Source organism: Piliocolobus tephrosceles, chromosome 6, assembly GCF_002776525.5.
Source record: "Piliocolobus tephrosceles isolate RC106 chromosome 6, ASM277652v3, whole genome shotgun sequence".
Lineage (NCBI taxonomy): Eukaryota > Metazoa > Chordata > Mammalia > Primates > Cercopithecidae > Piliocolobus > Piliocolobus tephrosceles.
In genome coordinates this window covers 51,817,350-51,842,059 of record NC_045439.1, presented here as the reverse complement: position 1 = coordinate 51,842,059, position 24,710 = coordinate 51,817,350, and the positions used below count along the sequence as shown (strand labels likewise).

At 37.0% G+C, this 24,710-nt stretch overlaps 1 protein-coding gene across 12 annotated transcripts in view; it reads left to right on the top strand.

Annotated features, from left to right (window-relative positions):
- KTN1 (kinectin 1) overlaps window positions 1-24,710 on the top strand; it is a 103,683-nt gene that overhangs the window by 34,660 nt on the left and 44,313 nt on the right. For 10 of the 12 annotated variants that reach the window (XM_023231241.1, XM_023231175.1, XM_023231225.1 and 7 more), the window contains 11 exons: window positions 613-750; window positions 2,060-2,230; window positions 3,272-3,402; window positions 12,164-12,280; window positions 14,208-14,348; window positions 17,453-17,559; window positions 19,051-19,183; window positions 21,519-21,606; window positions 22,245-22,411; window positions 22,822-22,890; window positions 24,220-24,257. In XM_023231241.1, the coding sequence (XP_023087009.1) occupies window positions 613-750; window positions 2,060-2,230; window positions 3,272-3,402; window positions 12,164-12,280; window positions 14,208-14,348; window positions 17,453-17,559; window positions 19,051-19,183; window positions 21,519-21,606; window positions 22,245-22,411; window positions 22,822-22,890; window positions 24,220-24,257 (1,300 nt within the window). The remainder of the gene's footprint in view (window positions 1-612; window positions 751-2,059; window positions 2,231-3,271; window positions 3,403-12,163; window positions 12,281-14,207; window positions 14,349-17,452; window positions 17,560-19,050; window positions 19,184-21,518; window positions 21,607-22,244; window positions 22,412-22,821; window positions 22,891-24,219; window positions 24,258-24,710) is intronic. The other 2 variants (XM_023231218.1, XM_023231195.1) reach the window with 2 other exon arrangements.

Sequence of the window (24,710 nt, the reverse complement as noted above, 5' to 3'; positions counted from 1 at the left end):
TTTCTTTTCTTTTCTTTTCTTTTCTTTTCTTTTCTTTTCTTTTCTTTCAACAGGGTCTTGCTCTGTTGCTTAGGCTTGAGTGAATAGTGCGATCTTGGCTTACTGCAGCTTCAACCTCCGGTGCTTAAGCTTTCCTCCCACCTCAGCCCCAGAGTAGCCAGAACTACAGGTGTGCACACCACACCTGGCTAATTTTTTTATTTTTTTTCATAGAGATGGGGTTTTATAGAGATTGGGTTTCACCACGTTGTCCAGGCTCATCTGGGACTCCTGTGTTCAGATGATCCGCCTGCCTCAGCCTCCCAAAGTGCTAGGATTACAGGTGTGAGCAACTGCACCTTCCTGTTTGTTTTTTTTAGATGATAGAGACTTGATCATGCCTATTGGCTCAGTAGGGTTGAAAATAGCTGAGGAATGGAAAAGGAGGAGTAAGTACATTGAAGAGCTGGTGTAGTGGAGTAAGAAAGCTAGAATAAGTTATTAGTAAGAGCGTTGCATGTCACACTTTACATTTTTAGTGGTAAAGCATTCTGGGAATTACTCAATAATTGCATCTTTTCTGTTATGTTCATTGTTTGCTGCAATTATTTTTTTCATTTGTGTTTAATAAAGATGACCAGGATAAAAAGGTAGAAACTCTCATAGTACCATCAAAAAGGCAAGAAGCATTACCCGTCCACCAAGAGACTAAACAAGAAAGTGGATCAGGGAAGAAGAAAGCTTCATCAAAGAAACAAAAGACAGAAAATGGTGAGATGTTTAGATACGTATTCTTATAATGCTAATTCTAGAGAAGTACACCAGCACAAGGACCCTGGAAATCTCACACGCTCTTTAGCTCCCAGTTTAATGTGTGCTAATGACAACTGTAATACTAATGCAGGTCTAAAATTATCTTTAGCCTTATGACTTTGTAGTGCTTTGACAGATGGGCAGAGTGTACATTTGAGGTGAAAAAGTTTATATACCATTTACAAAGGGCAAAGCATTTATAAATATTCTTAACTCAGTTTTGAAAAAAATAAATAGCATACAGACCATCGAAGAAAAACATTCTTGAAATATTTGTACTTTTTAATATCATTTAAAGATTATGCTTAAGGACATTAGCTAGATCTGGCATTAGCATACATTTCTAATTAATTCCTAAACAGAACTCGCATGTGTATATAGCAGGCATCAAATGATAAGAGATGGAGCAATCTTATTTGTTCACAGTTTTCCAGGGAAAGCTTGGCTGTGAAATTTGTGAAGACTAAACAACTTAAAATTATTACATATCAATTAGTTATGAGAGAAATATTACCTGAATCTATTTGTTAAAATTAAATGTTAAACAATTTTAATTTTAAATAAAAGAAGAGACATATGTAAGTACAAAAGTTCTTTTTAAAAGGTAGGAATGAAAAGAAAAGAGATTTTCATCTGGGTGTGGAAGTTTGTATCTCTAACCAGCAGACATTAGACTTGATGCTCAAACTCTTCAAATTCTTCCCATTAAAATTAGGAACAAAATAAAGAGGCTTCCTTCTTCCACTTTTAATGTTATTTTGGAAGTTTTAGCAAGTGTACATGTGCCATGGAAATTAGAGGCATAACTATTGAGAAACCAGAAGCTATCTGCAAGGAACACTGTGATTTTTGTACTTAGCAAGTACAAAGAACTTAATTATCAACTGCAATAAGTTGGTACAGTACCAACATAAGTAAAAACTAATAGTTTTCCTTGAGCACTAATTATGTGGAAATAATTCTTATATTAAAACAAAAATTAAATGAGACCTAAGGATGCGTAAAAAGTTTTTAGATACCATTAGAGGAGATATGCTATACACTTTTAGATAACTTAAATGATTTACTATAAAATAAGGCTGTTGAGCTGGTACTGCTTCATTAGAATGAGTGTTTTGACTTGTTAAATGGTGAAATAGGAATTTAAAACCAATTTGAGCTATTAGAGGTTTCAAAATAACTGCATTTATCATTAAAGTATGCTTGCATGTCATTTACTCTGTTTTGTAAAAATTCTAATTACGATTTTGTTGAACTTAAATTGCAGTCTTTGTAGATGAACCCCTTATTCATGCAACTGCATATATTCCTTTGATGGATAATGCTGACTCAGGTCCTGTGGTGGATAAGAGAGAGGTTATTGATTTGCTTAAACCTGACCAAGTAGAAGGGATCCAGAAATCTGGGACTAAAAAACTGAAGACTGAAACTGACAAAGGTAATAATATATGGGATTTACAGTCTTCGTTGTCCTATAAAAACACATTTCTGAGTTCTGATGGAGTCATATATTTCATTTTCTCATAGGAACAATGCATTGCAAAAGAATCAAATCCTTGTAGTAGAAGATTTATTGGTAGCCTTTTAGTCCAGCCTCCTCAGTTTTGTAGATCTGGAACTTGAATTTGACTTGTTTAAAGGTCCTAAAGCTATTTTGCTATCTGATTTTTTTCCAGCTACTACTGTCTCCTGTGAGGTTTCTTGGCTAATTCATAACTGGTTTTTTTTTAATAGACTTTTTTTTAAGAGTAGTTTTACGTTCACAGCAAAATTCATTGCAAAGTTCAGAGTTCCCACATACCCCTGTTTCTACATATGTACACAACTACCTTTTAAAACTTATAATTTAGCTGAAGTATTAAAAACCCTAGGCTCCTTTGAGTCTGATGGGTGACAGTTCTTTTTAAGAAGAGGTTGTTAATGCCTAATACGAGAACCTTGGGAAAATAAGGGTGGATGGGTCAGGAGGTGCTTGATGCATGGATTTTTAAAATGTCAGGATGGTTTGCATATATTTGATCTTCATAGAATCAGGTTTCCTTTTTTATAATTATCTTAGAACTTATTTTATCATGTGTGGAATTTGGCTTATATATCTCAGGATTATTTTGTTTTTCACAGTTCGTTGTCAGTGTGCAAGGATTATTAAAGTTCATTGAGATTATTGTGAATATAATAGTGCAGATGTTAGCACATACTAGACACCTAAGTGATTTTTTTTTAAAGTGATGGTATATTGGCATTTTAGTATTTTGCAGTTTGAGCAAACTTTTAGCTAATGTAATTATTCTGTATTATAGATGATAAACTCTTTTTTTCCCCTATTGACTGGAGTATTTGTTTTATTTGACCTGAAGTATGTATCTGTTTTCTTTTGGTTATTGACTTTCTGGACCATGAATTCTTCATGCTTGACTTTGCTGAAGTTATTACTTGTGTTTTTTTAATGCCAACTCTTTTTTTTTTTTTTCAAATTAAGAAAATGCTGAAGTGAAGTTTAAAGATTTTCTTCTGTCCTTGAAGACTATGATGTTTTCTGAAGATGAGGCTCTTTGTGTTGTAGACCTGCTAAAGGAGAAGTCTGGTGTGATACAAGATGCTTTAAAGAAGGTAAGCATGTTTTTTGATTATGGGCATATTCGTGACCAGTCATTAGAAGTTCACCAAACAAGACTTTAGCCAGAGCAGTTAATATCTACTCCCATCCGTAACATCTCAGAACATATAGTCTGGAATTCCTTCAGAAATTACTTCATATATTGTATTAGTCCATTTTTATGCTGCTGATAAAGAGATACCTGAGACTGGGTAATTTATAAAGAAAAAGTTTAAATGACTCACAGTTCTGCGTGGCTGGGGAGACCTCACAATCATAGTGGAAGGTGAAAGGCATGTCTTACGTGGTGGCAGGGAAGAGAGAATGAGAACCAAGCGAAAGGGGTTTCCTCTTATAAAACCATCAGACCTTGTAAGGCTTATTTACTACCACGAGAACAATATGGGGGAAATCGCCCCCGTGATTCAGTTATCTCCCACCAGATCCCTCCCACAACACATGGGAATTATGGGAGCTACCATTCAGGATGAGATTTGGGTGGGGTCACAGCCAAACCATAACATTCCGCTCTGGACCCTCCCAAATCTCATGTCACATTTCAAAACCAATCATGCTCTCCTACTGGTCCCCCAAAGTGTTAATTAATTTCAGCATTAATTCAGAAGTCCACAGTCCAAAGTCTTATCCAAGACGAGGCAAGTCCCTTCTGCCTACGAGCCTGTAATATCAGAAGCAACTTAGTTACCTCCTAGATACAATGGGGTACAGGCATTGGGAAAATAATAGTCACTCCAAATGGGATAAATTGGCCAAAATAAAAGGGCAACAGGCCCCATGCGAATCTGAAATCCAGTGGGGCAGTCAAATCTTGAAGCTCGAAAATGATCTCCTTTGACTCCATGTCTCACATCCAGGTCACACTGATTCAAAAGGTGGGTTCCCATGGTCTTGGGCAACTCCTCCCCTGTTGCTTTGCAGGGTACAGCCTCCCTTCAGACTGCTTTCACAGGCTGGCGTTGAGAGTCTGTGGCTTTTCTAGGCTCATGGTACAAGCTGTCAGTGGATCTACCATTCTGGAATCTGGAGGAGGGTGACCCTCTTCTCACATCTCCACTAGGCAGTGCTTCAGTGGGAACTTGAGGTTTCAACCTCACATTTCCCTTCCTCACTACTATAGCAGAGGTTCTCCGTGAGGGCCCTGCCCCTGCAGCAAACTTCTGCCTGGACATCCAGGTGTTTCCATACATCCTCTGAAGTCTAGGCAGAGATTTCCCAAAACTCAATTCTTGACTTCTGTGCACCCACAGGTTCAACACTATGTGGAAGCTGCTAAGGCTTGGGACTTGCACCCTCTGAAGCCACGGCCCATGCTGTACTTTGGTCTCTTTTATCCATGCCTAGAGTGGCTGGGATGCAGGACACTAAGTCCCTAGGCTACATACAGCAGGGGGGCCCTGGGCCCTGCCCAGGAAACCATTTTTAATTCCTAGGTCTCCAGCCCATGATAGGAGGGCCCTGCTGCAAAGGTCTTTGACATGCCTGGAGACATTTTCTCCATTGTTTTGGTGATTTACATTCAGTTCCTCATTATTTATACAAATTTCTGCCTCTGGCTTGAATTTCTCCTCAGAAAGTGGGTTTTTCTTTTCTGTTGCATCATCAGGCTGCAAATTTTCCAAACTTTTATTCTCTGTTTCCCTCTTAAAACTGAATGCTGTTAATAGCACCCAAGTCACCTCTCGAATGCTTTGTTTCTTAGAAACTTCTTCCGCCAGAGACCTGAAATCATCTCCCTCTAGTCTCCCTCAGATCTCTAGGACAGGTGCATAATGCCACCAGTCTTTTTGCTAAAACATATCAAGAGTCACGTTTACTCCAGTTCCCAACATGTTCCTCATCTCTATCTGAAATGACCTCATCCTGGATTTCATCGCCTGTGTCATTATCAGCAAAGCTATTCAGCAAGTCTCTAGGAAGTTCAAAACTCCCACATCTTCCTGTCTTCTTCTGAGCCCTCCAAACTGTTCTAACTTCTGCCTGTTACCCAGTTCCAAAGTCGCGTCCATGTTTTTGGGTATCTTTATAGCAGTTCCTCACTCCTGGTACCAATTTACTGTATTAGTCTATTTTCACGTTGCTGATAAAGACATACCTGAGACTGGTAATTTATAAAGAAAAAGAGGTTTAATGGACTCACAGTTTCATGTGGCTGGCCTCACAATCATGGCAGAAGGTGAAAGGCATGTCTTACGTGGCAGCAGGGAAGAGGGAATGAGAACCAAATGAAAGGGATTTCCCCTTTTAAAACCCTCAGATCTTGTGAGACTTATTCATTACCAGGAGAACAGTATGGGGGAAACTGCCCTCATGATTCAATTATCTCCCACCAAGTCTCTCCCACAACATGTGGGAATTATGGGAGCTACAATTCAAGATGAGATTTGGGTGGTACACAGCCAAACTATATCATATATTCACACTAATCAATTCACTTATATAAAATGTTGTCTGTTGTCATCTAATCCTTTGACAGAGCCAATTGCTTAAAATAAGATGATTTATATTACTTTTTTTTTTTTTTTTGAGACAGAGTCTTCTCTGTCTCCCAGGCTGGAGTGCAGTGGTGTGATCTCGGCTCACTGCAGCCTCCACCTCCAGAGTTCAAGCAGTTCTCATGCCTCAGCCTCCAGAGTAGCTGGGATTACAGGCATACACCACTATACCCAGCTAGTTTTTGTATTTTTAGTAGAGACGGGGTTTCACTGTGTTAGCCAGGATGGTCGTGATCTCCTTACCTCGTGATCCACCCGCCTCGGCCTCCCAAAGTGCTGGGATTATAAGCATGAGCCACCGCGCCCGGCCAGATTTATATTACTTTTAAAGTCATTTGGCCCTTGGCTAAACTGGACCATGCTTTGCTCTGACCGGAAGTGCTAAAGTCAAAGTCAGGTGATTTCTGGATAGCATATATGAACTGTTTTTGTGACGGAAGATCACACCGTTCAAAGAACCTCAGGGCTATTGTTGTGGGGGTGTGTGTATGTTGTGTTTACTTTTCTAGAAGAAATGATTTGAAAGGCATAATCACTGCTATGGCTGATTTTTTAAAAAATTGTAAAATAGAAACCCCATGCAGTTAACATTATATTATGGGTCATATTCACTATAATATCATATGTACTATGTTGTACTGGGAAAGGTGAAGTTTTCAAGGGTTACCTATGTAAAATAAAGTGATATGGTGTCTGCTATTCAATATTAGCATTTAACTGTCATTTAAATGCTATGGTGCATTTAACTGTCTTTATTCTAAAAACACACACATACACACCTCTTTTCCCATAACCTCTCACCTAATTTCAAACCTTCAGTGGTTTAATTTTTTCTTAGACTAGTCTAGACTAGTCTTCTCACCTGATTACCTGCAGTAGTCTCCAAATTGATGTTTCTGCTTTTCCTGTTAGTCCTCTAATTTTGTTTTTTTCCCCACGTAACTGTAAAGTGACCTGTAAGAGATAAATTAGGTTATATTACTGCTTTAAAAACCTTTGGTGTTTTCTGTTTTGCAGTTAAAACATAAATCCAGATTCCTTAACAGGTCTATGTCCTGCCTGTCTCTGCAGCCTCATCTAATGACATTTTTTCTTATTTCCTCACTAAATTCCACCCATACGGAGTCTTCTCTGATTCTTCTCTCATATCAGACTTTTTTCTTCTGTCTGTCCTGTCTTCCCTTTCCTCCCAAACCCTCCCCTCCAATTTCTTTCTATGCCCAATTCCTCCTTCAAGTCTCCGCTTAAATGTCATTTTCTCATATAAGGCTAACCTGAATTCACAGTCTAAATTGTTTGTGCTGTTATTCTTTCTTACAACCATCTGGATGTTTTTGCCATAGTATTTATTGTAGCATTATAAGTCTGTCATACTTCTATTGACAGTGCAATTTTACGATGTAGTATGCTTATTAGACAGTCTCCATGTGATGCCAGCAATGGCCCAGAGTAAAAAGGTAATCAGTAAATACGATAAATGTGACTTTAAATACAAAGACAGATGTTTTGTTGCAAGGAACTTTCTTGATTATTTTTATTTTTATTTTTATTTTTATTTTTTTGAGATGAGGTCTGGCCCTGTCACCCAGGCTGGAGTGCAGTGGTGTGATCTCTGCTCACTGCAACCTTCATCTCTTGGGCTCAAGCGATCCTCCCGTCTCACTCTCCTGAGTAGCTGGGACCACAAGCAATGCCTGGCTAGTTTTTGTATTTTTTGTAGAGATGGAGTTTCACCGTATTGCCCATGCTGGTTTGAAGCTCCTAAGCTCAATCAGTCCTCCTGCATTGGCCTCCCAAAGTGCTAGGATTAGAGGTGTGAGCCATGGTGCTTAGCCTTGATATTGATTAAAGAATTTGTCCTTTGGTTTATTTTATTGTAATTGGGTGACTACATGTCTTTAAAAAGTTGTTAGTTATATGTGGGGATTGGGAAAAGCTCCTAGCAGGGAAGAACCTTGCTGAAGCTACTGTGTTACTATATTGCTGTTTAGAGTTAATGCTTTTTAAGATTAAAAGTAATTGCTTTAAGTGTCTCTCTTCTAATTAAAGATGTTCCTGGTAGCTTACGGGGGCAAGAGTAATCATTTTATTATCTGAGACAGCTTTGAACTCTAGAGTCTGGATGGTAAATCAGACTACCCTTTATCTATTTTAGACAGGCCTTGGAAGAAGTTGGATACTGTTAAAGATAGCATGGAGCAAGTGTTTTGAAACTGTTGATATTTTTCCCCTTTTCCTTGGAGCCATTTGGTTTTAGATTAAAATCTTTTTGTTCTTGGTTTCTCATGGGGCGGTTCTGTTCTCTACTGAAGGAACTCTGCCTTTGTAGGTCTCCTGTATCTGAGTAAGACTAGGTAAGTTTAATTTCTCCCTTTTCCTGCCTTAGAACTGAGTTGGTCAGACCTTTTCACAGATTGTTCAAAGTCCCAGAGGTAATTGAATCCTTGTGCCGAATAAAGACCACTTTAGAGCAAGGGGAAGATAAATACAGGGCACTGGCATAAGATAGAAGAGTTAAGGGATTTGCTGAGCAGTTGTATGTAGTGGCTAAAGAAGAGTCCATAGTGACTGCTTGTTTTCTCTTGAGTAACTGGATAAATTGTGGTGAGTGTGGTTTTTGTGAACACTTTGTAGAGAGTAGAACATTGAGAAATTTCAGAAAGCTGTTTTAGGCATCCCTTGTGCCATTTAAGTGGATATAGTCATTTTACAATTAAAAACATATTTCTCTGGAGTAGAAGAAAGGCTACAATGGGAGTTATAGAGGAAGATAATCCGCTATCATCAGTACATATGGTAGATATATATTAGATCAGGGAGTATGTGAGAGGTGATAGAAGGCTCAAGAATGAACCCCAGGAAACACCAACATTTAAAGGGCAAGGAAAATCACCACAGAAGATACTGAAGAGGCGCGAAGTGGGAGGAACACCAGGAGATAGTGGAATCACAGAAACTTTGAGTTTGAATGATCAACAGTAACATGCTTTAGAGATGAGTTTGATATCCTTAGTAAAAGCAGTTTCATTGCAGTACAAGATTATAAATAAGTACCAAATGAATGGGAAAAGTGACAGCGAGTGTCCTCTATGAGTAAGCTTAGGTGGGTAGGGGAAAACAGAGCAAAAGCTAGAAGGGTTAGAGCAGAGATGTTATGTTGTGTGAGTGCACACGTGCCCTTGTATTCGAGTTATGAGGCACTTGAGAGTGTAGTTAAGATCCTGAGCTCTGGAGTCAGACTTCCTGAATTCAAATCTGGACTCTGCCAATTGCAGCTTTGTGGCCTTAGATAAGTTTCTTAGCTTTAGTGCCTCAGTTTTCCCATGTCTAAAATGGGAATGATCAAGTTTTGAGAATTAAATGATAGTGCATGTTAGGTGCTTAGAGTCCCTAGCGTATAATAAATGCTGAAAAATATAAACTATTAATGTAATTGTTAGTAAAATGTTTAATTATTAATTTTTTATCATTGATGTTTAAATATACTTGCTTCAGTTGTATTTTAAACTTTAAATTATTAACAATTTGGGCCCCATGCTGCGTAGCAGGAGGAACTACTGTTATACCACTTACATTTTTTTCCCCTAGCTTCTTTCTTCCACCCCTCAACTTTCATTAATAATAGTTTTTCTGTTTGTCAGATACTTGTAATATTTAACATCTCTTCTGTGATTATAATTTTCATGTTTTAGTTTTAATTTTATAGTTTAATGGTAGGTCCAGATCTCAATATTAGTGTTTTTGTCATAGTTTCTTTATTCATCTCTTGGTTAGCTGAAGTTATTTTTCCTGGGATTTCTTCAAGAAATTTTCCAAATTTTGGCAAGTTAACATGCTTTTGTTGTATTTATACTTAAATAATAGTTTGGTGTGGTATAACATTCCAGAGTTTAGTTTTCTTTCCTTGAAACATTTTATGCATTTGTTGTTTCACTGTTCTCTTTATTCATATTGCTGGGTAGAGGTCTGAAGCCAGCCTGCATTTTGCACCCTTTTCATATGTTTTTGTTAAACTGCACTCTCACAATAAAACATTCTTTGAATAATCAATCACATTTTTATTATTTACTGGATTTTTTTCAGTGTCTCACCTACTCTACACACATCAAGGGATTCAGTTTCTTTGGCATTCAGTAATTGTACTATAATATGGCTTGACGTTGACTGCTCTGTTAAACTTACCTTGGATACAGTGTGTCTTTTCAGTCATTAGATTCAAGTCAACTTTTATTACTGGGAAGTTATATATAATGTTCTTGAAATAAGTAAAATAATGGAGATCAGTTAAATACATGTGGGCTCTCCTCTGGCTACCTTCATTATCTTTCATATCTTTAACAACAATAAAAAAACTAACACATTACCATGTACTCTGTGGCCCTTACTGTGTTTACAGCGGCATGTGCTTTTCTGTTTGCTGCTTCTAACTATAGTATATTTCTGGGATGGTGTTGCTTTTGCTTCCACTTTAGTTTTGCCAGCTCACGTTTCATCTCATTTTGTGTTATCTTTTCTCTGAGCTCTTTTATTTTCCAGGGATGATTCCTGTATTAGATTTTTAATCGCAGTTTTTTTTCTGCTGTTTGATAACCTTTTTCTGGTGATTTTTCTTCACTTGTTATTTGTGTTTTTCTTATTTTCATTTTTTTGATATCTAGTATAGATCCTGTTTTATTCTATTTTGTTTTGTTTACTACTGTTCTTCCAATGAGGGGTGTTTTTCTTGGATCATCTTTGTGCTAAGGCTTGGTATTACTGAAGGGTCAAGGCTGACTGATGTTCTCCTTAGAGACTGTGTATGTAAAATGAGTTTTTTTTAGCCTTCGCTGCTTTTCAGATAAGAGACTTAAGGCCTCCCTATAGAGAATCTTTTGACTGCCTCACTGGCTAGTTGCTCCCTTTGAGTGATTTTTTTCCTTCTTGAGATGTGTGATTTTATCTGTGACTTTTTTTTTTCCTTCTTGAGACCTTCTTCCGAGAAAGTTCCAGTCTTTGCACTTCTTTGTTGTTTTCCATGTCAAATTAGGGATTGCTGGTTTTACCTTTCAGGATGTGCCTGTTAATTTCAGAGAACTACACATTTATGGCACCTCTATAGCCATGGGTGTATTCTGACGGGGTCGTGGAGCATCTGATTTTGATCTTGACTATATTTGGTGAGCTTTCCTCAGATGCTTTGAGATTATAGGTTACTGTTTCATTCATAGCAGCTTACATTTTGGTTTCACATTCTCTCTTTCGATCTAGTAGGAGATGGAGGAAATTACTGTCTTGACTCTGAGTTTAAAACTAGAATTCCCATAATTCTTTGTAAAAATCTGTTTTTTGATTGATATGTATCTAGTTGGAAATTTCAGAATATACAACTTTAAAGAGATTTTTCTGAATATTTCACTGATCAGTATTTGGCAGTTATTTTACTTTTTATGTAATACAGAACTCTGCATTGACCCAGGAACACTTAATGTTAGATACTTTATTTTCATAATTTTTTAAATCTTTGCACCTTTTATTTTTCTTATACTTTAAGTTCTGGGATACATGTGCAGAACGTGCAGGTTTGTTACATAGGTATACACATGCCATGGTGGTTTGCTGCACCCCTCAGCCCGTCATCTGCATTAGGTGTTTCTCCTAATGGTATCCCTCCCCTATCCTCCCACCCCCCGACAGGCATGATCCCCTTCCTGTGTCCATGTGTTCCCATTGTTCAACTCCCACTTATGAGTGAGAACATGCAGTGTTTGGTTTTCTGTTCTGGTGATCGTTTGCTGAGAGTGATGGTTTCGAGCTTCATACATGTCACTGCAAAGGACATGAACTTACCCTTTTTTATGGCTGCATAGTATTCCATGGTGTATAGGTGCCACATTTGATTTTCATACTTTTTTTTTTTTCTTTTTTGAGACGGAGTCTCGCTCTGTCGCCCAGGCTGGAGTGCAGTGGCCGGATCTCAGCTCACTGCAAGCTCTGCCTCCCGGGTTCACGCCATTCTCCTGCCTGCCTCAGCTTCCTGAGTAGCTGGGACTACAGGTGCCCGCCACCATGCCTGGCTCATTTTTTTTTTTTGTATTTTTAGTAGAGACGGGGTTTCACCGTGTTAGCCAGGATGGTCTCGATCTCCTGACCTTGTAATCCGCATGCCTCGGCCTCCCAAGGTGCTGGGATTATAGGCATGAGCCATGGCGCCCAGTGCCATTTTCATACTTTTTATTAGCCCATGGTAACTGTTACTAATTCTGCCTTGCTTTCTCGATTGCAGTCAAGTAAGGGAGAATTGACTACGCTCATACATCAGCTTCAAGAAAAGGACAAGTTACTCGCTGCTGTGAAGGAAGATGCTGCTGCTACAAAGGATCGGTGTAAGCAGTTAACCCAGGTGAAGACATTCTTATGTACGAGGGATATACTTCCCAAATCAGAAGCAATGAAATATTTTAGAAATTACCCATTGTCAGTAGTTTATTTATAATTTATATCCAACAAAAGTAACTTTCTTTTAGAGTTTTGGGAGGGTAGATAGAGCCGTCTCTGTCTTTCGTGATATAGGTGAATTATTTAAAATAAGAGTACTTACAGATATCCTAACTTCAAAATAACAAAAGCATTCTGTACAGAAGCATGGGAATTTGTTTTAATTGGATCTGACCTAGATCCGTTCTTTATAGAAACACAAAATTTGGTGTGATCTTGTTTAAGTCTGATTAATGGAATAAATGTGAAACTCTTAACATAGGTAATTTATTTATGGAGCTTCTTGTGATAAGTATAATTTTTTGTCTAGTTCTTCAAATCTCAGAAATACTACTCTCAGAGGTTAATAGTAAAAAATACTGGAAAAGCCAATCTTTAAAACATCATGAAACTGAGAGAACAGAATTGAAACTATAGAAAATATGGTTTCATTATTCCTGAAATGCTTGTTTCTCTTTCTAGGGATTAAATGCAGTAGAGTACATGATGTTTGTTTATGAGTCGTTCACCTAGCCATTTGATGACATTGTAAGAATGAATGACCTTGTTTGAATATAAATCCTTTATGTGAATTTGAAGTAAATAAAAAAAGTCAATGGAAAAAGTTGGCAAGATTAAAGTTGTTAATAAAATTAGAAACTTACAGTTTTATGTGACTATATGACTATATTTAAAAAAATTATGTGACTATATGACTGTATAAAAAAAATTTAAAAAAATAACTAATTTGATAATTCATTGAGCTGTGTACTTACAATGTATATACTTCTAAGTATGTCATACAGGAGTATAACAATTTGTAAAGATGAATGAACAAACTCAGGCAAACATAAATTATGTAATATCTCAAATTTTGTCAAAAAGTTGCTTTAGAACAGAGACATGATTAGTCCTAATCATACCTGCAGCTGATTTTAAAATTGCTTGGCTTTCATGTACTTTGATAATTAATATTTGTTCTAGGAGTTCGTAGTACCAGCAAAACAAAATGAAATCCCTCATTTAAGATTTGACTTAGGGGCCAGTTGCGATGGCTCACGCCTGTAATCCCAGCACTTTGGGAGGCTGAGGCGGGTGAATCACGAGGTCAGGAAATCGAGACCATCCTGGCTAACACCGTGAAACCCCGTCTCTACTAAAAATACAAAAAAAATTAGCCGGGCATGGCGGCGAGCGCCTGTAGTCTCAGCTACTCGGGAGGCTGAGGCAGGAGAATGGCATGAACCCAGGAGGGGGAGCTTGTAGTGAGCCGAGATTGCACCACTGCACTCCAGCCTGGGTGATGGAGCGAGACTCCGTCTCAGGAAAAAAAAAAAAAAAGATTTGACTTAGGAAGATGACAAAACTGCCTTCTGATTTTTACTTTCCCTTGTTTCAAACTTTGACTCTACTATAGACATCTTATCCCTATTTCTTCTCTTAGGAAAGAGACTTTTATTTCCTTCTAGGCCTTTTTTCCCTGAAAGAGAATGTCCCAGGGAATGATAGAGAAGGAACTACTGTGCTTTAAAATGTTCTTTCGTGTAATCTAGTTAGAATGTAGGATTTATTTTAGGTTCATAGTCTTTAACTTATAATAAACTAGAAAATGCATTTGAATTAGTAGTAAAACAATGGCAAAGTGATTATGAAGGGAATTGGTGTGAAGAGCAGATGAGATGCAGAAGACTGTTTTTGAAATCTTTTGACCTAGGTTTTTTTAAGCAAGTAATTAATGTTTTATCATTCGTGATTATTTTACTGATGTTAAATAACATCATTGTTTATCATTGTTGCAGGCTTATGATACTTATTAAATAACAAGTTTTTAAATTTCTGGGATATTCTTTTAGGAAATGATGTCAGAGAAAGAAAGAAGCAATGTGGTTATAGCAAGGATGAAAGATCGGATTGGAACATTAGAAAAGGAACATAATGTATTTCAAAACAAAATACATGTCAGTTATCAAGAGACTCAACAGATGCAGATGAAGGTATATTTTCATTCTTTGAAAACAAGATGAAATGTTTGCATTCACTTAATTAGCAAACTTTTAAGTGACTAGTATGTGCAAGGCCCTTTGCTGGGCCTTCAACATACAGTGGCTAGTGAAATTCACTCTCTGTCCTAAGTAAAACAACTTTTCTAGGTGGGGATGAGGTAGGGAGGTGGGATGCAGATCAATATGATGATAGAGATAAGTATTGGCTGCTTTAGAGCAATGGTGATGGGAGATAGGGAAGAGAAGGATTTGATAGGGAAGACTTTTTAGAAGTGATATCAAGACTGTGTTCAATTTTTTAAAACAATTGGGCATTATCAAGTAAGAGAGTAAAGAAATGGGCACTGAGGATAAGAGTTACTTGGTGTGATTTCTTAGTCCATCTCTGGAGATGATAGTTCAGTGGGTATATTTTGGGACCCAGGATTGAGCTTTTTAATGAGTGCACTCCAGGTGCTACCAGTACAGATTGTCTAGAGTAACTGCTCTGTGAGAAATACAGTAAGAGTTGTGGTATTTGGGAATCAGAACTGGAATGAAGAAGGGATATTGAGAAGTAGATAGAGGCCCCATCTTAAAAGGGCCTTGTATACCTGAAGACTGGGGAGCCAGTGAAGGAGTTTAAGCAACGCAGCAGTCGCTGGAATTACACTGCTATTTTAAATTTTTACCTTGGTAGTAGTGGGGAGAGTGGAGCAAAGGATGGTTGGAAGACTTTGCTAGAATTCAGGTCAAAGAAGAAGGGCCTGAAATTAGATGTTGACAATGAGAGAATGAGTTTGAGTACACAAACAGTTAATTAGATAGGGCTTGGTGTTAGTGTGGAGGGGAGAGGCGATAGTGAAGAATGACTTCTAAGGTTTTGGCCTGAGTGATTTTGTCTGTTGTCACTTCCTACCGTTTCACTTGTCTTCTGTTAGAAGGCTCAGTTTTGACAGTCTGTCTCTTGTATATATTTTCCATTTTCATGATCCTAGTTAGGACTAGACTGGTGAATTTTTTTTTCTTATTTTTAAAAAGATTGAAATATCTTTATTACTGCTAAAGAGGCTGTTGAAGAATATGGCTTGGGTCTGCTTGCTTAGTGGTCATGTAATACTTTCCTTAATTTAACTTTCTTGACCAGTGACTTTTTGAAATTGTTACTTCTGTCTGCTGGCTGATCATTCAATTTGGAAGGCCTGTCATTACCTCAGATTTAATGTGTGTCTAAAACTCTCACCTATTGATCAGGTTGATTTTTTTTTTCCCCCCCAGGCCAGTCGTGAGCAATGATGGTTTTTATATTTTGAGGCATTGTTATCTTTATGCTTGAATCCTGTGACTTCTCTCTGCCTCGCTTAGTCTACAGTTTGCTCTGAAATCTTAAAGACATTTTATTTCTATGGCCAGGTGCCGTGGCTCATGTCTGTAGTCCCAGCTGAGGTAGAGGATCACTTGAACCCAGGAATTTGAGAACAGCCTGGGCAAAATAGTGGGACCCCATTCTACAAAAAAATTAAAAAGTTAGCCAGGCATGGTGGCATGCTCATGTTCCCCATTACTCAGGAGGCTGAGGTGGGAGGCTTGAGTCTGGGAGGTTGAGGTTGCAGTGAGCCGTAATCATACATTTGCACTCCAGCCTGGGTGACAGGGTGAGACCCTGTCTCAAAAAACAAAAAACTCCAAACCACTTTATTTCTAGTTACTCTTGCATTCAATTTTTAGACGTGTCTTTAGTTTATTATTACATACTAGAATAATTATAGCCCATATTAATAGGTTTGTCATTTTCATTCTGTCTTGTATTTGGTACCAATTTTTTTTTTGTTGTAAAATATTGCTTTGATAATAACGCTAGTCTGCTAAAAATTTAAAAATATTCTTTGCTGCTTTCAGAGTCCCACTATTTTCCTCTGAAATGCCACTAATAGCAAAAAAGAAGTGAATGATGCTGTTTTCATGTTTTTACCTTATCCACTGCTTTTAGCATTTGTTTAACCCATTCCTTCATCTTCTCATCTCCCAGCAGTATGAGTTATTGAAGAACTAATTTTCCTAGCCTTAAGTGATCTTTTCTTCTTAATTCCTAATTCCTGTTAATTTGAAAATTAGTCAAATACTTGTAGCAGCATCTTTTGTTGAAGGTGAAAGGTATTTAAGTGATTCATCCTGTTTTACTTGATTACTTACAGAGGTCAGGATATAGATTCCATATGATAACTTCTGTGAAAAATAGAAACGTATACCTTAATTTCTCTTAATCAACAATTTCTTTCGAAAGAATTTATAATAAGATTATTTCATATAAAAACATGTTCTTATGAGAATGTATAAGAGTCAGTGTGCTTTGTCTTTAGATTCTTTAATCCAAAATTTTAAAATTAGAAGAAGAAAGTTAAGAGTGGTGGTCCCCAGGGGTTTCAGGGAAAGAAATGGGAGTTATTCGTTAAAAGGTGCAGAGTTTTGTTTTACATAGTGAAGAGAGTTATGGAGATGAATGGTGGTCATGATTACACAGCATTCTGGATATATTTAATACCAGTGAACTGTATACTTGAAAATGGTTAGAATAGTATGTTTTATGTTATATGTATTTTATAATGTAAAAACTTGGAAAAACAATTAGAGGTCAGAATATTTTAGCAAGCAGGTTTTTGTGTTATCTATATGATTATGGCTCAATTTGTAACTTAATATGAAGTGTACCAAACATATTTTCAGTTTTTAAACTTTGGCTTACTAAAGACTTTAAGAATATTGCTAACATACAGTTGACACAGGATCAGGACAAGCTTAATTCTGTATGAATCTATTCGGTAGGAAAGAAGTCCTGTATCATTTAGTTCTGAAACATCATCTCTAAGCATGTTTATCTTGTATGTCAAATATGATAGCAGCTAGCATCTACTTGTATTCTTGAATGTGGTGAGAGTTTGTATTTAATTTGCAATCATCACTAACACTATAGTTCTTTTAAATTTGGTCATGTTTGAGAAGAATGATTCAAACTTCATTCTATTGATGCTTTTTACATTCTCATTTTAATAAAGTTTATTTTGAAAGTTAGCTTTGACAGTCTTTGTTTTCTAAGTTTTATATGTGTAAAATTTTAGTTTCAGCAAGTTCGTGAGCAGATGGAGGCAGAGATAGCTCACCTGAAGCAGGAAAATGGCATATTGAGAGATGCTGTCAGCAACACTACAAATCAACTGGAAAGCAAGTATGTTTCCAAATACCTTATTTTTAATTGAATAGCAGAGTATTTTCTTGAATCATCAAAATATTAATAGTGTTTGATAGTAATTGGTTAGACTTGTTTTTTTACATTTGTTTCTAAAATGAGTTCTTTTTTTTTTTTGAGACAGAGTTTCGCTCTTGATGCCTAGGCTGGAGTACAATGGCGCGATCTCTGGCTCACTGTAACCTCTGCCTCCTGGGTTCAAGCAATTCTCTTGCCTCAGCCTCCTGAGCAGCTGGGATTACAGGCATGTGCCACCACACCTGGCTGATTTTTTTTGTATTTTTAGTAGAGATGGGGTTTCTCCGTGCTGGTCAGGGTGGTCTTGAACTCTCAATCTCAGGTGATCTGCCCACTTCAGCCTCCCAAAGTGCTGGGATTACAGGCGTGAACCACCACACCTGGCTTAAAATGAGTTACTTTTAAAAACAATTCTATTTTGCTTTGTGAAGAACTTCTTCAGTTATATATATGTAAACCATATATGTTATATTAATGGCATACTGTTATATACTTATACAAACACATTAATATATATCATATATTACATATTTATATAAACATGTATGTGTGTATTATATATAAACTATGTAATAACTACTAGTACCACCAGTGGAATGGTCTATGAAATTTATAAGTTTTAATCCATCTGTCCCCTTTCACAGTAGCTCCTAAACTTCAGTATTCTGAAGAGCACCTGGCATTCTAGTTAAAAAATGTATTCTTGAGTCCTACTCTTAAAAGATTATGATTCACTGACTGTGAAGTAGAGCCCAGCAATCTACATATTAAGACACTTTCAGGCCGAATGTGATGGCTCATGCCTTTAATCCTAGCACTTTGGGAGGCCGAGGTGGGCAGATCACCTGAAGTCAGGAGTTCAAGACCAGCCTGACCAACATGGTGAAACCCTGTCTCTACTAAAAATACAAAAATTAGCTGGGCGTGGTGGCACACACCTGTAATCTCAGCTACTCGGGACACTTAGGAGAACTGCTTGAGCCTGGGAGGTGGAGGTTGCAGTGAGCCCAGATTGCGCCACTGCACTCCAGCCTGGGCAACAGAACCACACCCTGTCTCAAAAAAAAAAAAGACACTTTCCTTGTGATAGTGATTGACTCTGAGGCCATACTTTGAGAAATAGTACCTTAGAGAGATTAGTAATATGAGTACACAGTACCCTGACTGGTTGATTTTTAATATGTTTTCAGAAGACCAGTTTGAAGGTGACACTATTTATGTTATCTATTTTTCTTGATATTTTACAGTGATTTTAGAATTTGTGTAACTCGTTAGAATTATATAGGAATTACCCACCTAAACTTTATTGTTAGTAATCGCTTGTGTTCTGTTTCAGTTGGGCTGTAAATAGAACTACTAGCTCAGCTCAGCAAAACTACCAAAGTATGTTTTGTTTATTTCTTTTATCTATTTGTAATAATGGAAGGCTCCTAATCCAGTTACTGTTTTCAGGCAGTCTGCAGAACTAAATAAACTACGCCAGGATTATGCTAGGTTGGTGAATGAGCTGACTGAGAAAACAGGAAAGCTACAGCAAGAAGAAGTCCAAAAGAAGAATGCTGAGCAAGCAGTTACTCAGTTGAAGGTGATATATTCCCACCTTTGTCATTTCATGAATAATATAGGTGTATTAGTTCGTTTTCATAGTGGTATGAAGAACTGCCTGAGACTGGGTAAATTTTTAGGGAAAGAGGTTTAATTGACTCACAGTTCAACATGGCTGGAGAAGCCTCAGGAAACTTAGAATCATGGCAGAAGGTGAAGAGGAAGCAAAGCATCTTCTTCACGAAGCAGCAGGAAGGAGAAATGCTGAGCAATGGGGAAGAGCCCCTTATAAAACTGAAGAGGTGGCCTGCCCCTCCACACCTGTGAGTGCTTCTCACTAGGTGGAACGAGAGACTTGAGAAAAGAAGTAAAGACACAGAGACAAAGTACAGAGAAAGAAAAGCGGGGCCCAGGGGACCAGTGCTGTGCTTACAGAGGACCCACACTGGCACCGGTCTCTGATTTCCCTCAGTATTTATTGCCAAAAAGATAAGGGAGTAAATCAGCAGTAAGATGTTCCATTTTCTCAGGATGGGGCAGGAGACAGATGTTTTTCTTTTACTGAGCTTTAAGGGAATGGTACTGACCTTCAACCACAAGCAGGCTTTAAATATTTGCCTAACAAAGCACATTCCTTACAGCCCAAAATCCTTTCAACCTTAATTAGCACAGCGATGTTTTCTAGCAAGGACAAGATTGGGGGTAGAGTCACAGATTAATAGCATCTCAAATACAGAGCCAAATGGAGTCTCTTAAACTTACTTCTATCTATAACAACACAGCAACAGGCTGACCTCTCTTTTCCCCACATAAAACCACCAGATATTGTGAGAACTCACTCATTATCACAAGAACAGCATGGGAGTAACCATGCCTATGATTCAATTACCTCCACGTGGTCTCTCCCTTGACACATAGAGATTATGGGGATTACAATTCAAGATGAGATTTGGGTGGGGACACAAAGCATAACCATATCAGTAGGTATTTAATTTGATGAGTTAAATGTGTATATAGATTTGAAAAATATAGTTTGAGGCTTAGTGGGACCTGTAGTCTAAATGCTATGCCCTGATGAAAGAAAAAGAAGCATGTGCCATATTGGAAGAATTGAATATAGGCTTGAATTTGAAGTTAAAGACTGTTTGAAGATATGGTAAATGATGTTAACTGATTGACAGGTATAAACTGTAGAAGTTTGTCTTATATATGGGGGTTAGGGTCTACATGTATAGGGCAGAAATCATGTAGTTAAAAATTACCCTTAATACCACTTTATCACCCATAGCTTGGATTTTTCAGTAGGTCCAGTAGAACCTAGTTTTCTTTCAGCACTGAAATAGGTAGTTTTTCCTTTGTTTAAGCTCAAGACTGAGTGGTGTTCCAGTGGCTTGCACTCGACCCATGATGTACAAAAAAAATCACATATTATGTCTTTAGACACCAGAGTGTCACTTGGTACAATGAGATACTGTGAAGAGATACATGGCTTTGCTCAGGCTGACTGAGGGAGGAGCAGATTCATTTATCTCATTTTATATGCATTATGCAGCATATGTACATTGAATAGAATGATGAGTATACTTCTCCATTCCTCCTTTTATTGAAGAGGAGATTTGTTGAAAGTATAGTTCAATTTGTGTAAGTTAAATGCTACTTCATTATAGTAGATTCCTACCTAGGTCATTGATACAGTTGTACTTTGATACCAGTTCCAGAGTAGGAGTTAAAAAGGCTTCAAGGGTAATTGAATATGGAAAATAGTGTGAGTAACCTTTGTTTTTCTTAAGTTTTCTTGGGTCTTGTTGGGAGATTGATATAAATATCCTTTCTTTTATTTAATACTGATCTTGCTGATGGGTTTACTACTGGCATAGATATGGAAGTCTGTTTTCTGTGGATATGGATAAATAAATGACATTGAAGATTATAGTCATGATTGGAGTGTTGTGTTATAGAAATACCTCAAAATAAGAATTTTTAGCTACTTAGATTTAGCAATAAAGATACTATCCTGTCCTTCGGAAGCTTATCATCTGAAGGAGGGTTAGTGGGAAACAGGTTATTGCTAAGTGGATCAGATATGTATATAGTAGTAGCTATCTTGATCTAAACTCAGCACAAATATTGAGTCTCTGAAATAATCTCTAAACTGTCAACCCTGTAATGTTGGAGGATAGGATGGCTATGACTGATAAATAAATGGCTTTTAGACTGTGTTTATCTGCCTGTCTTATTGAAATGTAGGAGACTAGTTGCAATAAGCAGTTTTATGATACAACAGTAAAGGTAGAGGATGCTTTTTTTCCCTTTTTTTCAAAGTAGAAATTCTGTGTTTGTGCTAATTTATCCTTTCTTCCTTCTAAAATACCAAGGTTCAACAACAAGAAGCTGAGAGAAGGTGGGAAGAAGTTCAGAGCTACATCAGGAAGAGAACAGCGGAACATGAGGCAGCACAGCAAGGTAAGAGGAAGAGGTATTCATGTAAACTTTGTATATAATTTTGGGTAAAATTTCCTTTCTCTTCCATCTGTGAAGAAAGTATAATTTGGTATTTTGGTTATAGCTCAGTAAAAATAGCTTTTATACTTTCAGAATATCTTTCTTTCTTTGACATTTGTTAGGGTTTTAAAATAAGTTACCTACTAGTTTTGCCTGAAGCATTAAAGGTGCAGGCAAAATTGTAGTACATGATAGGGTAATGGGGTCCTGGCTGTGTGTGTTTCTTTTCTGTAGTTATTCTCTTTGGTTCTTTGGTTAATTCTTCATTTTATTTTTTGTTCCCAAGAAAATAATTCTTGTTTTGAAGGGAAAAACAGAGCATTACCATCCCAAGTAGTTTACTTAAAACTGCCCATTTAATACATGCTAACTTTTACTCATTTACTCTTAATTTGATGAATCCATCTGGGAGATAATGGAGTATGTGTTATGTGTGTTGTTTATTTCTCTGCTACTCCCTTTCTGCCATGAAACAGGAGCATGCAAGAGTGGAAGCAGGAGAGATTCAAAGGAGGTTTTAGAGAATGCCTACACTAAAGATGGGTATGAGAAACTAGGCAAAGAAAGAGACCTCTGTAAAATGTAATGTTTTATTACAGATTTACAGAGTAAATTTGTGGCCAAAGAAAATGAAGTGCAGAGTCTGCATAGTAAGCTTACAGATACCTTGGTATCAAAACAACAGTTGGAGCAAAGACTAATGCAGTTAATGGAATCAGAGCAGAAAAGGGCGAACAAAGAAGAGTCTCTGCAAATGCAGGTTCAGGTATTTTTTCTTCTTTTTTATTAAAAAAAATACAGGTGGTCAGTTACTAGATCTGTGTGTCTAGAAGAGAGAGTAAGGTCTACCTTACCCTAATTCTGAAATGATGAATAATTATAACTTTGTCTTTGAGCACTTGTCACAATATGGTATGTTTGAAGATGTGCTCATCCACAGTCTTAGGCTCTTTGTATTAGATTAGGAATAGCACAGACATAAGTTTAACTTCTCTCTTATAAGCTAACTCAGAATGTCTAATCATTGTTTAAAATAATGCCTTTTGGAATCTAAGAATTCCTTAAAAAAAAAAAAAAAGATAAAGATAAACAGATGTACCTATAATACATTGTGTTCATATACATGGGGTTATTTATTAGCATGCTTTTTTTCTTTTTGATTGCTATTTATGAAAGGATATTTTGGAGCAGAATGAGGCTTTGAAAGCTCAAATTCAGCAGTTCCATTCCCAGATAGCAGCCCAGGTAATGACGCTTTCTTATTGCTTATGATTCAGCCACTTAAACACTCATCTGAATGCCCTTTGAGTGCCAGTTACTGGATTAATAGCTGGGAGACTAGTCATTGAATCAACGAATGATGATCCTGAGTGCTAAACACTTGCTAATTATGTACGGTGCTGTGGGAAAACACTCAGAAAGAAATCCATACCAACTAATTGGATGAGGGGAAGGTTAGAGAGCTTTTATTATACAAAAATATCCCCAATCCTGTCACAAAACAAGGAGAGAGAATTGGCTGAATGCTGTCTAGAATAGCGGCTTATGTCTTACAGATGTTCATTAAATATCAACTAGCTCTGGAAAATCCTAATATATCAGCAGGGGGAACAATATGGTAACCATAGATCACAGATTATATTTGCAAAAGGATGAATTGAAAATTTGTACCTCAGTTTAGTGACTCAACCTTCCAAAGTTTTCAAGTGATAGTGTAAGACCTGTTATTCTTTCACATGACGTACACGTCTTTATAAATAGTATAAAGAAAATAAAGTAAAAAGCAAGTTAAGTATTGTGAATTTTGAGCTTCAGTTTTTCAACTTGAAAATTCTGAGAGTTATTTGTAGCAAAAAGTATTGGCTTAGAAGTCTGACATTTCTGTATAAAAAGTGGTTTTAACATTAAAATTTTGCTTTTAAGATTCAGAGAAGTTCAAACTCCCAAAGCTTTGACCCTATAAACATATTTTTCCTAATTGCTTTGTCTGTAGAAATTATAGTCTAAAATAATTGGGGAAGAATTAATGCAGGAAAGGGTGCTGGTATGGATGTGTATGTATATGTGGATTACAAACTCAAATTGAATTGTGATCTTGGGTTATCAGCTGAGAAGTAGCTCTAAAACATTTATCAGGAGTTAAATACATAGAGAGTGCTGTAAGAATCTTTTAAATAGTAAACATGAACATGCGTATTACCAAACTATATTAATCATGAAATGGATAATTTTTTATTAAAAGTTGTTACTAAGGAGAAGAAACACAGGATGACAAATGGCCTTTCTGGCTGTTTTTCCTACTCATTTGTTGCTTGTCAATTATTTAATTTCCAGACCTGTCAACTTGTTTTATTCTAAATGTCTTCTGATATGTAATTCCTGACTACTGGCTGTTGGTGATCAAACTTGCTTTCAGAATGATAGTTACTCTTTATTAAATACTCACCATGGGCCAGATACTTTCTTAACAATTTATATACATTAACTTCTCAGAATTTAAAGCTCTGTTATTATTGTATAGCTTTAAAGCTTTCTCTTAAATACTTTTATGTTGACACTATTTTTCTTTTTTAGACCTCCGCTTCAGTTCTAGCAGAAGAATTACATAAAGTGTAAGCCTACCTTTTCACACTCTTAGAATTGTGTAGTCACCACTAACTGATACTTGTTAGATGCGACACTTACGATTAACTTTATACCTCTGACCTGTTCAGAAAATACTCTGAACTAGATTTGAGCAACTTTTGCTTTTTTTTTTTCCTTTTTCCCATTAGTGAGTTGGGTCCCTAAACATTATATATTCTGCTGTTATATAAAAAGAGTTGGGGAGACTTTCATTTGGGTGTTAGCAATTATGTGGACGAGGTAATTGTTTAGAAAGTAGTGGAAGTAAATTAGTTTTTGTGTCTAATAAGTAGTTGTAGTTCTTCTGTGTCCGGCTCTGTGGTTGTATACCCAAAACAAAGTTATATGCTTTTTTTGTGCCGTGTAATTTTGCATGGACATTGATCACTTGAGTTCGGAAGATCTGAAATCTGGTTTTGACATTGCTAGCTTTAACAAAT